This window comes from Poecilia formosa, unplaced genomic scaffold (assembly GCF_000485575.1).
Source record: "Poecilia formosa unplaced genomic scaffold, Poecilia_formosa-5.1.2 Scaffold127, whole genome shotgun sequence".
NCBI classification, from domain to species: domain Eukaryota; kingdom Metazoa; phylum Chordata; class Actinopteri; order Cyprinodontiformes; family Poeciliidae; genus Poecilia; species Poecilia formosa.
Window position 1 is genome coordinate 123,099 of NW_006800066.1, and position 16,465 is coordinate 139,563.

At 40.2% G+C, this 16,465-nt stretch overlaps 1 protein-coding gene across 1 annotated transcript in view; it reads left to right on the forward strand.

Moving 5' to 3' along the window:
* Positions 1 to 16,465, forward strand: part of osbpl10a (oxysterol binding protein-like 10a) — a 101,342-nt gene that overhangs the window by 82,634 nt on the left and 2,243 nt on the right. The window contains exons 8-11 of the mRNA XM_007561435.2: positions 9,727 to 9,876; positions 9,951 to 10,449; positions 14,425 to 14,611; positions 15,864 to 16,046. Of these exons, the coding sequence (XP_007561497.1) occupies positions 9,727 to 9,876; positions 9,951 to 10,449; positions 14,425 to 14,611; positions 15,864 to 16,046 (1,019 nt within the window). The remainder of the gene's footprint in view (positions 1 to 9,726; positions 9,877 to 9,950; positions 10,450 to 14,424; positions 14,612 to 15,863; positions 16,047 to 16,465) is intronic.

Here is a 16,465-nt window from a genome sequence, read left to right on the forward strand (position 1 = left end):
CGGAGGCAGGTCCTGACTCGCAGGCAGGTCCTGACTCGCAGGCAGGTCCTGTCTCGGAGGCAGGTCCTGAATCGGAGACCGGCCCTGACTCCTCCGAGTCAGTACTGGTCTTTGAGCAGACGAAGCTTGGAGTCCTATCTAAGCGTGGACTAGACACAACGTTTAATCCACTCTTAGTGGGTTCTTGCCTCTCTACTACATCCGAATGGTCTGGACAACAGGCAGCCTGTTTGATGCACCTCCATACCTTTTGTAGAAAGTTTCCTTGAAAATGGATTTTCCTTGGTCGTGACAGGGTAATGCGAAAGGCTTGTACAACCTTGTAAATTACTACAGGGTTGTCACTTTTGATCATTTTAAAGAGAAATTCCCTCACTACATCGTCATTGCCACAGAGAAGTTGAATGATATCGCGGCAGAGTTTTTTTTCCATTTTCTCGAAAAAGACAAAATCTATGTCTTTAACCTCTTTCCAGATTTTTGGTGCCAGCTTTCTATGTACGGGTTCGGTGTGCTTCTGTTTGTAATTCGCATAGCTAGATCTGTTGCTAGACTTATATATTAACCTCCAAAGAATTTGTTCCACCATAACTCTCCTTTCGTCTTCAGTCCCGCGTGTGAAACCCATCTTCTTTCCTTCCCTTAAAAATTGTTCAGGATCCGTTGTTGCCTGACTATATTCCTCACTCAGGCAGTTTTTATCTGAGTACAAGTCCTCAGTTGGAAAACAAGTCCTTCTGATCTTCCTTTTTGTAGACCTGAACATTTTCTTTGGAGGAATGGGATTCTCCAGGTGCCGTTTGAATTTTTCAACAATAACTTCATGTCCTTCCGGGTAATCGAGCAGTGCGATTAAGTTCAGTCCACTGGCAAAGTGAAACGCATCTCTCGCTATGCTCTGGAAAATTCTTTCGCTTAGCTCTTCCGACACCTCCGAGAGTACTTCCACATTTAATTCTTCAGTTTTCCTCAATAGCAAGACCAAAATTTTGCTATGTGGTTCCTCAAAGATCTGCCTGACAAGGTGCAGAGTTGGCCCATCTGCAGCCTTTTCAATCACTTTCCACAGCAGCTCGCTGAGAAAGTTTTTCTTCTTGTAGTCTGGGGTTCTTCGACCAGGATGAACTTTGTTGGAGAATGTTTTCTTCATTTTCATCCAAAAAGAAACCTCAGGCTTCACATCCATGTCCTTCTGTTGGCTTTTGTCATTCATTGTTGTTGAGCTGAGCTGAAACTTCCAAATAGATCTTGTGTTGGTTGACTTGTGTCGACTGATCGGAGAATTAACTGATCAGTTGGTTATGTCATGGACTCTATGACATCATAAAGTCATCCTCACAAGGGCCTCATGACACAGACATCATTTGAAGTCATGCTGATGACATCATTGTCAGCAGCATGGCAACTGTTGCTAGGGCTGATAATAGCACGCAGTGAGCATGCGCTCCATCAAAAATAGAATCTGTGCGCACTAAATGCATTATTCCCACAAGTCTGAACTGGCAGTGATTTGTGCAGCTTAACAGGAGGGGTCAGGGAAACATTGGCCCCTCCACTTTACCGCCCTACCCATTTTTATTTGTTATTTGGGTGCCATCTCCTAACAGGCATAGGGCAAAGTGTCAATGGAACCACAACATGACCTGGTGGGCCGGTCTATCAGTCACACCTCTTGTGATGCCCACTGGTGTGTGCCCACAAAAGTGAAAAAAAGAGCATGCATTTCTTTAAATGTTTATGATAAGAAGATATTTTATTTAACAGGGGTTAATGACGATGGGTGCAGTAACGGTGTTTCACCAGTAGGTGGTGCATGGGGACTCTGAGCTGCCTGTTGCTCTGCTGATTCTCATGAGAGAAATTGGAGTAACACAGACTGTGTCTCCCGTGTGCTCATTTACATGCTGTTTTTCAGCTTCATCCTCTGCTGCTAACGGGTCCAGAACCCTGGTACCCGTTACACTCTCACAGGAGAGCAGAAGAGGACAGTGGTTGATTTTTAGATCTTTGCTGAGGTAGATGATAAAATCAGCTTCACATGTATCGGCGGATCACCAATTTTTGAAATTAAGAAAATCGGGGAAGATTAATTGGTGCTCCCCTAACATACATAAGTACACAAATATTTTCTTGTGAAAATAAAAACACTCGGATTTTTACATATTTGTTAAAATAAACTCACCATGACGTGACTTTATGTTTGAGACAGATAATCTGTGAAAATATCAATCTCAACCACAGATTATCTCTCGTGCAATACTGTCATGACGACACATTGACAGTTTCAACAAATATGTAAAAAAATATATATTTATCATTAAACATTATTGGAAAGACACAGATAAAAAAAACGTGTATGTTCTAGAAAACAATTTATAAATTTAAATTAAAGGTTTACCAGGTCGAGTAAAACAAAAACAAATGCACACACCTATTATAAAGATGTGTAACTGCTTGGCAGATAAAGTGCAGCTGTTGAAGAGAGAAAAAAAAACACCAAATAAACACCAAAACATGCAAGTCTTCCAATAATTAAATGAAATCAACAGAAAAGTACTATTTACAGTAGGTAGTTTTTAAGATACGCTACAAGTAGCCCATAATATGAGGTTGCAAGCAGAGATATTAGTAAAAACTTCCAATTGCAAAAAAAATATATATATTTTGCACACGTCAGTTTTTTTTGTCCTCAGTAATGTTTATTCCTTTTTTTCCTATTTCAGAAACAGGAAAATTAGCTATCTGTATGTACAATCCACTGACTTACAACATGACACAAGAAGCTTCTGACCCACTGTAACAGTTTATAAACCATTAATTCAGCACGCCTGATTAGCGCACCATTCTATCCTAACATGCAACAAATTTAACGCTGGCTGAAACGCGGGCTAAAATTAAACAAACAAAACATCTGGAACTACCGTTTCTTAACCATTCATGCTAACCATTCATGTCGCAATATTTACAGGAAAATAATAATTTTCCTGTAAATATTGCCCCCGGTCCAACGGTCGTGTCTCCCCCCGAACCCTCCACGTCGTCTCTGAGCTAACGCTCAAACCCAAACCTTGACAGGTATAATCTGGACATGGAAACTATATTTACCGAAGCTAAATGACCACCTGCATCCATGTTAACAACTGGGACATCAATTCATGTTTAGCAAATAAGACAACCGTAGCCTGACATTTTTAAAAAGCACAACTGCGACAAGCAGCATTGCGACATGAATGGTTAGCTTTCATGCGCCCATCTTAAGTTGAAAAAAAAAAAAGAAAAGAAAAGATGAATACATAACCATGGAGAAACAGCAGGCGCAAATCGTGACACCACACCTACCGTGGCACTTCCGGTGTTAGGTGTCATTAGAGCCGTTTTCGCACTGCAAGAAACGGAACGGTTTCAAAGTAGGGCCGACCGTGTTTGCATTAGAACTTCGGACCGATTAAACCCACAATAGCTGTGGTTCCAATCGGGCCGGCCAAGCGGTTCTGCTTAGAATCAGCAGCTGATTGGCCGCTGGTTGTTATGGAGTCAGACGTTGATTTTCCGTTGACAGCTGGCTCTCACTAAACTGTGTTTTATTTTGATGAGCAGCAAAATTAAATCCATGTCATCCATTGTTGAGTTGTTGTTGTCATAGTAGTAACTGTGCTTCTTCTTTATTATATTGGCAGTTGGCAAACAACCAACTCAAACCCCAAAGTGGTCCTTTGTGTGGAAACTTGGACGGTTCTGTTGTCTTATTTGAACTTTTGCTTGGCATTTAGGCGACCGGGCTTCTCCTGCGTGTACAGTTGGTACATCGGTGCAAAAACGGAGCGAGAGCTAAATACCGATTTGAATGTGATTAAAAATCCACTTGGAGTTTTTCCCAGAGAACCTGAATGAGGGAGTCCGCTCAGACTAGAGGAGGACATCATCTCTGTTTTCACATGAATGGAGAAAAGGTGGAAGTCACCATGAGGAAAATCCAGAAAGACAACCAGCTCGAACTTGTAGCCGTTTGAAACTACAATAAGACTTTGAAGCAGCAGCTTGAAGAGACTCGGCCTTCCTTCTGCACCCAGGAGGCCGAGATGGAGAGCTGATGAAACGGAATAGCACATCGTCTGAACGAAAAGACAAGAAGGCAAAAATGATGAAGAATATGGGAAATGGGACCCAGTCTGACTGCTGCAGAGAAAACGAGTAGTAACTTCAAGAAGAGGTCTAAGTGGAAAATCAACTATTTATTTATTTTTGTCCAGATTTTTTTGTTTGATGCTTTTCAGTTGATACTGAAGTTAGCGTACTGAGTTTTAGTGTACAAATTGTTCCGGTCTTTGGGTGCAACTGAGGATTGGCCTAATGATGATGGGGAGTTTATTAGAACGTAAAATGTGAGTATTGTTGGAAATATTGATGAATGAGTGAAGGTATTTACCAATCATAGTTGGTGGCCAGTTTACAAGTGAGTATAGATGACAAATGGTGCCAAAAGTAAGAAAACAGATGGATGACATCATGGACTAGAAGCAGATTTGTAGATGAAGATTTTCACCAAACTGCTTTGCGATGAGGGAAAACTTGACTTTTGGAAGTATTGTATTTACACAAATGTCAAAAGAGAGCGCACCGACAAGCTGTATGCGTCAGTGTTTATATGAGGTGATGAGCTGAACTGATAAACCATCCACAAATTAAATGTTGACATGGGAGGCGGCGCGAGATAAATTCCAGATAAAGAACTTATCCCGCTCGTAGCACAACTGCTGATTTGTTACGTTGGCAGTAAAGGCGATTATTTGATCATCTGCAAAGTGATCACAGAAGCGGAGATGTTCAGTGGGGAGATAAAAGCTCGGAGGTCATGTGAGCGGAGGAGCAACGGGCGGAGAGGGGAGGATTAAAACGGGAGCAGCTGGAGGATGGGAGGGGACGGTTTATGACGTCAGCGGGACTTTCCCTCTGCTCCCCTTCCTTTTTTTCAGAGCGGGTGGTGGGCAGAGAGGCAGTCACGCACAGCAGCTCGGCACCGTCTCTCAGCTACACTGAGCATCTCTCTGTGGGGAAGGAGCAGGACTCCTTTAAGACGGCTGCCCACCAAGTCAGCAGATTCAGTTGAAGAGGAGGAAGTGTGTTTTTTTTTTGTTTATTTTTTAACTCGGGGTCCTGTCAGACCTTTAAACTCGCTAAATGACTCCGACCCGGACAGGCGTCCTGCTGAGAGACCGCCGACTCTTTAACAGGATTTGACGCTAACTGGAGCTTTTACGTTTCCTGTTTGCGGACCACTTCCCCTCCTCTTGGTGGACTGAACAGTCGGTGGCGTTCAAACACGCCGGTACTTTTCCCTTTGGTTGGAGATGAGATCCAGCTTCACGCAGGTCATGCCTGTAGCTTCACATCAGGGCAGCGTGAGTGTTTGATCACCGTTCACATCTGCTTTGACCACAGACTGAAATGCTTATCCAGCATTTCCAGAGTACATTAGCGTTTAGCAGCAGTGATCAGAAACGGAAAGTACAGAGCTTGTTCAACACTGAGCATTGATGCAGTCTTCATAAATTATTGAACAAACCAGACTGCAGGGCTTGTTGTGGTAAACACATTAACCAGCTGAAATATTTACAAAGTGCTTTTTGAAACATTGGAAAGAAGGAAATACCAACATTTTCTCACTTTTACACACTGTTGGTGGCAGTTTTTGATTTGGGCCATCCTGGTGGATGACCGGGGCGTCATTAGTAAGAGCGGTTGGGGGCGCACAAGGAAATGAAACGCAGCTGAACAAGTTTTCTGTTCAATACCTTAAGTATTTATGCTCTAGTTTATCGTGAAAATATTTTAGTACATTTGAAATAAGACAAAACTAACTTAAAAGTAACTTTTCAGCAAGACATAAGAGCTTGTTTTAAGTCATTAACTCCTTAATATTAATGAAAAAGTTCTTGCTATTTATGAAATAATCTTCCAGTGGAACAAAACATTTCAACTTCTAATATAGGACAAATGTCTTGTTCCACTGGCTGATCATTTAATTTATATCTAGCATCTAAATGTTCCTGCTAAGTTTAAGTTGATAAACAATTAAACTTTTCTGCTTTTTCATGTGGTGGAAGAACATAACTTCTCATCTATTTGCATTATATTCAGTTGAGTTTAAGAAAAAAGTTGTTGCTGGATATTTTTGCTTAATCTCTGAGATTTAATGCAGATTGAGAACATTTGACAAAGTAGACTTAATCTACATAACTCATGTTTTTGCCACTTGTGCAACCAACTGTAAATTTAAAGGCAAGAAACTGTTTTGAAATTCCTTTAGTGTACAAACAACTTTGAGAGATAATGTGCCTTGATCAGAGGTCAAAACACATAAATTGGACAATAAATTGTTCCAGTAATTATTGAGATAAACAAGAACTATAAAAATGTTTTGAGATCATTTTCAAGTATTGATAATCTCATGCTGCTGGAAGTTTGTGCTTTTGAAGACAAATAAACTTTAATTTCTCCAGGAACACTTAACCCTAAGATTGCAGGATATTTTCAATATCCAACATAAAACCCATCCAAATGCAAAAACTTCAAACAAGAGAAACCATAAAAAAAACATTTCTCATCAGAACGGAGCTCATTTTGATTCATCGTGCGGTTAATTGTTTGTTGCGACGGAGTTATTCTTGGATTTTAACACCATTTTGGTTCCAGAACTGCCCACTTCTCATCTCTCAGATTCAACTAAGTGTCTTGAATCTTCCTGCATATATTTTGGTCCACATTTACACAGCCTCATGAGAGAGCCGCTAAAGTTTTCCTGGCTGCACATCCACGATGCCAAAGATGCTCTGGAAGATTAGAGCTGATCATTATGGAGGCTTTTGGACAGCAGAGAACTCGTCGTCACGCCGTCTTTCCGGATCCGGACATTACTAATTCACCAACATGTTCAGCAGTAAGCTCGCTCCATCCAGCGCTGCTCAGACCAACTCGGCTGTGGTTCCCTCTTGCCGTCAGGAGCCTCTTTATTTAGTCAAAAGCAGTGAAGTCATAACAAACCTCCCCTCCTCTCCGTCTTCCCACTCTGCTTCACTTCTATATATATCACTCTGCTTCAGCTCCAGGGACTCGTGTAGGTGTGTGTGTGTGTGTGTGTGTTCAGAACGTGCTCCGTCCCGTCCAGGGTGTGTGTCTGTGTGTTCATGTGTGTTTTGCACATAATGCTTTTTGGTGCAGAGTGTTCCCAGTGTGTGCATCAATGAGTGGTTATGCGAAGCTGCACAGATGTCTGTGCTGAATAAAATATTCATGTGACAGTCAGAAATCTCTGTGGTTCTCCTCCATGCAGCCATGATGCTGGGAGTTTTTTCCACTGCGTCCTTGGAGCAGTTTTCCTAAAATGAAACTGTGTGACAGGCCCCATTCAGCACAGTGTTAAAGATTAAGCTGCTTTGCTTCTTTTAATCTTTTGAAATGGTCTTTAACAACTGAAGGTCTTTTTTTTTTAAAGACCCTCAGGCTCTTTTTTGCTCGTTTCTGCCCTTCACCTTGTACTTCATTCTGCACGGCTTTATATTGTGCAGCGTGTGCTCTATGAAGTGACATTGAATTAAAATGTATCTGCAGCAGACCAACGATATCTGAAAGTCAGAAAGGAATCTGATACGGGACTTCAAAACATGCACCAATCATCAGTTAAAACCCAACTGTACGAGTCCGGCCGAGGACACGAGAAAACCTTTCAAATATCTTCAAAAGAACGAAAGATTAAAGCTGGGATCGTTAAAAAAACACAAGGAAGTTTGGCTTCTTCAAAGTAAAACGCAGTTTCCTACAAAAGTATTCACCGCTTTTTAAGCTTTTATATGTTACAACCATAGAATTCAATGTGTTTTATTGTGACAAAAGTAAAGCAGGGAAATAAAACCTTTCCACAAAAACAAATCTGAGAATAATGCCACGCATTTTCACTGTGCAGATCCATCTTTAAATACAACAGCAGCTGAAGTTTTTGCATTTTCTTTGCAAATTAGCTCAGATGTAATGGGAAAGTGTTAGTGACTGTTAGATTCTTGCCTGAACTTTGACTGGGCCATTCTGACACATGCAATTTAATGTCATTGACAGTTGGCTTTTAGATTTTTCCATCACTATTAAAAAAATAACAGAAAATGTTCTGTTAACACAAAGCTACATTAAAGTTTGCAGCTGTAAGGTGAAAATACAGAGCAGACAGAAGGGGATAAATGCTTCTGAACAGAAAAACAAGGCGACGATTTGAGATTTTTGCACACTTTGTCGTAACTGTAACTGCTTGGAAAACACAGAAGTAGAGAATGAAGAGCATGCAGGGAGTTGTTGCCCAGAGGCTTTGGGGCACTTTCTGCATTATGCCTCCATCTCTTGTTGTTTTTCTTCCATGCTTTCCTGCCTCGGGTTGCTAAAGCAGAACTCAAAACCAGCAACTTTTCTTTAACCTCAACTGGAGCCGATTTCCGATAAATGACAGAACAAAACCGAAGGAAGCAGCTTCTGTCTGCTCTGACTAATTTGTAAATTGTGATGGGTGAGGCTTGTTGCGGGTAGGAGAGAATATCCCACCTGGGAGACAGAAAGAACCTCGAGATTCTGGTTGATGATAAAAAACTGGCAGCCTCGTCTGTGGAGGAAAAACACGGCTGAGTGGATAAAACAAGACGGCAAGTACGAGTGCCTGACTAATTAGCGATCCATTTAGGCGTTTTGTGTTTATCATAACAAAAAAAAAAGACTTTAGCTTAATCTGCACTCTTGGGATTCATGTAGAAATAACTAATTTCTTTGCAAATTTACATTAGAAAGATTTTGTATATTTTAACACAATGGAGTGGTGTTGCTCCTCCACTTCTTCAAACTTACTTTTAACAATTTGTGCACAAAATCTGATCATATAACGGGCGTTTCTGCAACACTTTGCTTTGAATCATGTCAGCATTTTTTATTTACAGCTAAAAACTCGTTTTAGGATGCCACAGTGAACGTTTGTGGCAGATGTAAATACATTCCCAGAGGGCTCTGCCTGAACGCGGCGCCTCAGGCTGCAGCTGTCACAGATGTGGAAGAATTAAACAGCATTATTAAAATGCCTGACTTATGTTTTCTTTTTATGACAAATAATTCCACAGAGTCTTTATTAGTAAATATCTGCAAAGCACCAAACTAAAAAAAGTCACTTCATTTATAATCAACTTTGAAATATTTCAGTTTAATGCAGCTCAGGTGTTTGAAGCGGTGATGAGTAAGAGAAAGCTGTGTTGGTCATTTTGAGGCCTCAGAGGAAAAGAAAACAAGAAATATAACTTAAGAAACAAATGTCTTGCTATAAATGAAATTATCTAATACTTTTTCATCCGTACTTAAGATTTATCGACTTTAAACAAACTCCTGTATCTTGCTGGAAAGGCTCTTGTTTTAGGTTTTGTCTTATTCCAAGTGTACTAAGATATTTTCACTAGAAACTAGACCAAAACCATTTTAAAATTCATACGAGTGTGTGTGAATTCCCAGCATGTAAATCTGTGTTTCTACTGTGTTCTTACCTTCCTTTAGATCAGGAAATGTTGGGAAAAAAATCAAGTCTAAAGAAAAACTTTAGATTTTCTTCACAAATAATCATTGCAAAACTGTCTTCTCGAAAACAAAAATAAGTTGTTGGGTTTAAGATTGGAAAGGTAATAGTTTGTGTTTTTGTTCCCGTTTTGGCAGCACCACCCCAGGCTGGAGGACATCAGTCCCAGTGAGGAGGTGACGGACACGGAGGACAATGCCGAGGAGGATCTGGGCGTCCTGGACGACCAGCGGAGCGTCATCCTTCACCTGCTGTCCCAACTCAAACTGGGGATGGACCTGACGCGGGTGAGCCTCCGCCCGCTTCGTCACCGTTTGCAGCCGAGACTCTGCGCCGCGTGTAACCCGTCTCTCCTCCCCAGGTGGTGCTGCCCACGTTCATTTTGGAAAAGCGATCCCTGCTGGAGATGTACGCCAACTTCATGGCCCACCCCGACATGTTCCTGTCCATCACGGCCGGCGCCACCGCCGAGGACAGAATCGTGCGCTTCGTGGAGTATTACCTGACCGCGTTTCACGAGGGACGGAAAGGCGCGGTGGCCAAGAAGCCGTACAACCCGGTGCTGGGGGAGACGTTCCACTGCTCCTGGGAAGTTCCTCGGGACAAAGTCAAACCTTTGGTCAGATCAAACCAAGGGCCGGCCCGGGAACCCGGCAGAGGATCCAACAACACGCAGCAAGGGGAGGATTCGCCCGAAGGCTCTTACAGAGTCCGGTTTGTCGCGGAGCAGGTGTCCCATCATCCGCCCGTTTCCGGGTTTTACTGCGAGTGTCGGGAGCGGCAGATGTGCGTCAACGCTCACGTGTGGACCAAGAGCAAGTTCATGGGCATGTCTGTGGGCGTGTCCATGGTGGGAGAAGGTGAGTCAGAGCGTCGCAACAATCCGGGTAAAAATGGAGGAACGGGTTACAGAAATCATGGCTGCGAGTTAAATCTACCAGGAATGCAACTAAATGTCATTTTATTGATTAATCTGCTGATCAATTGATTAGTCAGATAAAAAAATCAGCACATTCTGCTGCTTTTTCATTCAACTTCTTAAGCTTTTTATACAAAAATAGAAAAATATGTTAAAACATGCAAATGAACAAATATGAAATTCCTTTTTTTTAAATGAGAAAATCTTCTAGCCTAAAATGCAGTAATATAGCATTCCTCTAGTGAGTTTGAACCAGATCGAGATAAAACTACTAATGTGCTACTTGAGGAGTTTTGGGTCGAATACATTTAGAAAGTTTCTTTTTTTAATCTTTAATGAACAGTTTTGCACAATTTTGCTATTTCTAACTGAACTAAAACAAAAAATGTTTGATCAGATTTAAATTCATCCATTGAGAAAAAGTGTCTGTAAATGTTAGAGGTATTTTCTAAGTCAAACAAGTCAATAATATCCAGTTGAAATTGTCTTAAAAAGCTTCTTAACAGGAAGTAAACAACTTTTCCAACCAGCCAGGCTTTAATCAGTCGGAAAATGTTTTTCACTCTGCATTTTCAGAATGCAAACTGATACTCTGTGAAAAAAAATATATCTAATGTCTTCACAAAAGTCTGCAGAAACAACAAATACTAGTGTATTTTGTTAAAACATTTTATTTCTGGCAGCCATTTCTATAAGTTTGGGACAAAAAGTTGTTTAAAGTCCCATCGCCCTTTGCCGGCTTTTGTAAAACTTCCCGGAGGTCGGTGCAGATTTGTCAGTCCAGCAAAGGTTTTCTTATAGGTGTGAGAAATAAAAGGTGGTCAAAAATCGCAGCCTCAGCAGAGAAGAGGCAGCTTTGTGATGGAGGACTCCGCAGCCCGCCTGCTGCATCTCAGGGACAAACATCCTTACATAATAAAACCGCAGCACAAAGGCGCCACCATGCTGTGTCTCCTGATTTCAGCTGCTTCTGAACAAAACAAAAACAAAACCCCACAATGCACCTGGGAAGATGGCGTCCAGATGAACGGAGCAGCAGATCATTACTTATTCACATCGACAGGAACTGGAGGGGAGTTTGGCTTAGAATAAGGTAAAGCAATTGTTGCATAAAGTCAGTTTATTACGGTTCAAATTCAGCGAAATAACCTAAAAGCTCCCGGTTTCAGTTTAAATAGACGCTTGTCTAGTATTTTAAACATTTAGACTTGTGTTCATGTTTGTTTTGTTTAAAGGGAGCACAGACGGCCCTAATTCAGTTCAATTCAAAAGGAAAGATCTTCTGCAGCAACTTTTTCCAATCTTATAAAATATTTTATCAACACACGAGATATTAGATTTTTTTTTCAGATTTCTTTCTGAAATAAATAAAGTCCCAACTTTTTCAAAACATAACATTTATGTAGTTTTTATTTTAATGTGGGAAGATGCAGTAGTAGTAAGAAATCCAGAAATCTCATTGCAAAGTTGTTCTGCATGTTGTTGAATGAAATGCATTTGATTTCCCAGCATTGCTGGTCTAATCGTTCCATAATGTAAAAAAAAAAAAGTGATTGTTTACCTTTTATCTGTTACGTTTATGGTTTTAAACCTGAAGGCGCCACAGAAAGCAACAATCCTGACCTCTCCACCAGAACAGGCGGCCCTCTGGACTCATACATACGCTTTCAAGATCACAGTTGTGTGTCTAAATCTTATTTTATTAGTCAAATCAAAGCAGTTTATTATCTTTATACTTCCAGATTGTTTAGAGATGATTATTTATTTCAAATTTTCCATCAGGGCTGCATCATATATGACACACATTTCCTTAAACATGAACAATCTGATGTTTCACAAAGGGCACTTGATTCCTTTACACTTGGAACCACTGAAGACACGTTAACATTCATCCTGAGACAAGAAAACAACGAACGCTTTCGATTTTTGGTCCACTTCTCTAGTCTGGCTGGAATGCAGGAAACGCATTGAATCCCAATCATCTCAATGTCAATATCTGATTATCATATTGGCTGAGGACTACGAGGACTACTTGGATGACTTTCTTGGTAGCATATTAAGGTTCAAGTGCCACTCATGCAAATTCTGCCTGGTAATAATGCAGTTTATTTGGCCTGTTTGATGGGATTGGATATTTTTAGTGCCTGAGAAGCTGAAGGTCACAGAGCAGCGGAGACGTTGTGATGAAGAAACAAGAAAAGATTTGAAGACGATAAGTTTGTCATAATCAATATTGTTACCGTTTTCAATATAGCAAAATGGTATTAAATCACACAGCGCTAATCTGCAGACTGTTCGGTTTGTGATTTCCATCCATCCCTGTCCATGTTCCTAGTAGGTGAAGATTATCTGCAAGTTGTGCCTTTAGGAAGCAGGGAAAGCAAATATCAGCTCATTTCAGAGCCTTATTTTAAAGTTTGAGTGATTTATAATTCAGATGTAAGAGGCTTAAGCAAAAAAACAAAAAAAAAAACTTCCTCTGAAAATGACCAGGTGCACTGACTGGCTGAAAATGAGTTTTAGACGCATTTTATCTACACAAGCCGCTCTCGTGTATTTTTAATCCCAGAGCTTCAGGCCGTTGTTAGCACCGAATAGTTTTATCTCTAACAAAACCCCTCTGTTGTTTCCTGCTCGCTGTGGCACCACATGCACATTTCCTCTCCGGCAGCAAAACGCAGCCTCACAAGTGGTTTCCTGCAACCAAGCAAGAACAGAAAACTATTCATAAAGCAGAGGGAGTTTGTTTATAACTCCATGATTCTCCAGTCACATGTGGAGCGAGGAGAGGCGGCCTTTTTCTGTCGGAAACTCTGCAGACAGGGGGTGCAAAGTTTCAGATAGATATGTGCAAAGAAAGTTTTAAAACGAAAGCAAATGAAAGAAGAAGGTGATTAGTTCAGGACAAAAACTGATTTAGCCTTTACTAGGGATGAAATCTGTGTCTGTAAGATTTATATCCATGAACTTCAAAGTATTTGTTGGGATTATTTGCAACAATAAGTAGTGAAAAACCATGAAGTGAGCTTAAGCTCAGTCAGATTCAATGGAGAGAGTCTGTAACCATCGTTTGAGGTTTGAACTTGGACTAGGCCCTGCTGTTACACCGGGTTACAAGTAAATAGTTTTTGGAAGTTTTCTGTTTTTTGCGCCTCTGAATCCAAAAATAACATCCATTTTTCTCAGTCAGGTCAGGGTTTTATTCTAATTTGATTTAGAGAAATCTGATCTTCTGATTAAATTGATTAAATCTTTGACATTATCAGTTCATTTCCGTTAATATTCCTCATGCAAAAAAGTTTTTTTTTTCTGTTTTCTGACAGTGTGTTAATTAAATGTTACAAACTTGGATTTCTGTAAATTGAATAATAAACACCTGTTACATGTAAACTGAACATTACGTCTTCATCTCTCCTCCTGTTCATTGATCTCAGATCCTCAGGAAACTGATCCAGTCGTGAGAACAAGTCGTGCATTTTGATGCTTATGTTGCTCCATAGTTCAGAAAGTTGACCTGATTGACCAAAACCAACGAGATTTTTGGGTTCAGCTCATCAAAATGACCCTAAAACAGTTGAAAAACTGTTGACCAGTGTTATGCATGCAAGTGTGATGGAAGTCCTTATTTTATAATTTTACTGTTTTTTTTGTTTTTTGTAAAAAAAGGTCCAACCAACGTCTGGGTTTGTAAATTAGCATATGGCTAGAAAACCTTGGTACATGTAACGTTGTTCACCGTCCTTGGTTACATAAACTTGAGCTGAATTATGCATTTAGTAATAGAGATAAATTAAAGATGCGTGTCGACGTCGACGCTCCTCCTCAGGTTCGACTTTCAACGATTAAAAGTAAAAAGCGGGTTTCCTCTCACATGAATCTAATTGAAACCAATCGTATTTTCTCGTCCTCCTCCCAGGAGTCCTGTGTCTCCTGGAGCACGACGAGGAGTACGTCTTCACTCTGCCCTGCGCCTACGCCCGCTCCATCCTCACCGTCCCCTGGGTGGAGCTGGGGGGAAAAGTCTCCATCAACTGCATCAAGAGCGGCTACTCGGCCACGGTGACCTTTCACACAAAGCCTTTCTATGGAGGGAAGGTGCACAGGTGAGACTTCTTTTCTTTCTATCAGCTCTGACAGCTTTTATACTGTGATAAAGGACTCCAGGCTGCTGCTTCTCTTCTCTGACACTTCATTCATAAAAGCTCCACATGCCGAGGAAGATTATTCCTTTGTGAAGCTGTCTGACTTCCTAATTTATGCCCGTCTTCTTCTGTGGTAATGGAGGTTGCAGACTGACAGCGGCAGCATGAATAGAGTCTATTTTCCGTTGTTCAGGCTTTGCTTTAATTTTCTAAAATGAGATGGTTTTATTTATTTAAGAGGTCACAGAACACAACTGAATTAAAATTCAGAACATCTAATACAGTTGTCTTGAGCGATTTTTCTACTAAAAATGTTAAATTCTTACAAAAACAACACAACTATAAAACACAGAGCAGTTAAGCTACTTTATGAAATACGGTGGAAACTATAGAACGATAAAAATGTTATTTTTGTGTCATTCAGAACTAAACATACAGCTCTCAGTCCACTGAGCCCCAGTGAAAACCTCCTGGTTGTTCCACCAAATACTGATTTCTGAACAGAGTTAAAACATTAGTTTTGTTGTTTCTAAATGGACATTAACTTGTTTTCTTTACATTGACGTCTGAAGGCACTGCATCTTTTTCATTATTTTGACCATTTCTAATTTTCTGCCAATAAAATCTAAATTTTTGCTTTAAATTTCGGAGACATGTCAGTAGTTCACAGAATAAAAGAACAATGTTCATTTTAAACAAATACCTATAAAGAGTAAAATCAGAGAAACTGATCATTTTAAGTGGCCTCAATGGCTTTGCACTTTCTGATAGAGCAAAACATTTGAGTTAATTTAGTTTCATTTGAGTTGAGTTTGACTTTATTGAATGTAGTGTATTAAAATAATCTAAGTTATATACAAAGACAATTTTAAAACAAAAAAGCTAACAAAAGAACAGCAGTAAAGTATCTTTACACATTTACTTGTGATTTCATGGAAAATTAATAAACATATTTGGTGTCGTTCATATTTGTGTCCAGACGCCTGAAGGTCCCATGTTCATCTGTTTAAATTATCTTTTATTAAGTATATACAGCATTAATATGAGACAGGGTTTGTGACCCAGAAATTCTTCTGACATCCTATTAAATCATCGCTTCTGGTCAGTTCTGTACATCGTGTTTGTTTTCTGGAGTTTAAAGGAGCATTAAATGAAAAGAAAAGGAGTTGAGAGTCGTTTCCTCTGAGGTTTTCTTCTTTAATTTAACCTACAGGGTGACGGCGGAGGTGAAACACAACCCGACCAACACCATCGTGTGCAAAGCACAGGGCGAGTGGAACGGCACGCTGGAGTTCACCTACAGCAGCGGGGAAACCAAAGTGATCGACACGTGCAAACTTCCTGTAATCAGGAAGAAGCTGCGACCCGTAGAGAGGCAGGGCAGGATGGAGTCCAGGTGAAAACAAACATCCAGGCACTGGAGATTTTAATAGTTAGAATTATTTAAAATACAAGTTTTTATTTTAGTTTTAAACTTTTTCCTCATTTTGTGTTGCGTTTACAACCATGAATGCTTTTTATTTGGATTGTTTGTAGGTTTGTATGTCCAACTTTCATCTGGTTCTACAAAGTGTAGAAATTTCCACGTTTTTTTCTAGAACATTTTTGATTATTCTCAAAATTTCAACTATTGAAACTCTGAAATGTCCAAGTTTGATGACAAGTCCTTCCAGCCAATTTGTAGTTAACATTTCTAAATTACGCTAGAAACAAAAAATGCAATTTCTAAACAGTCTTCTTGAGGATAAAAACTTGGAAAACTGAGATGTTTGGTTTAGAACAAAATATTTTTAGGACATTGTGCATTGTACAATG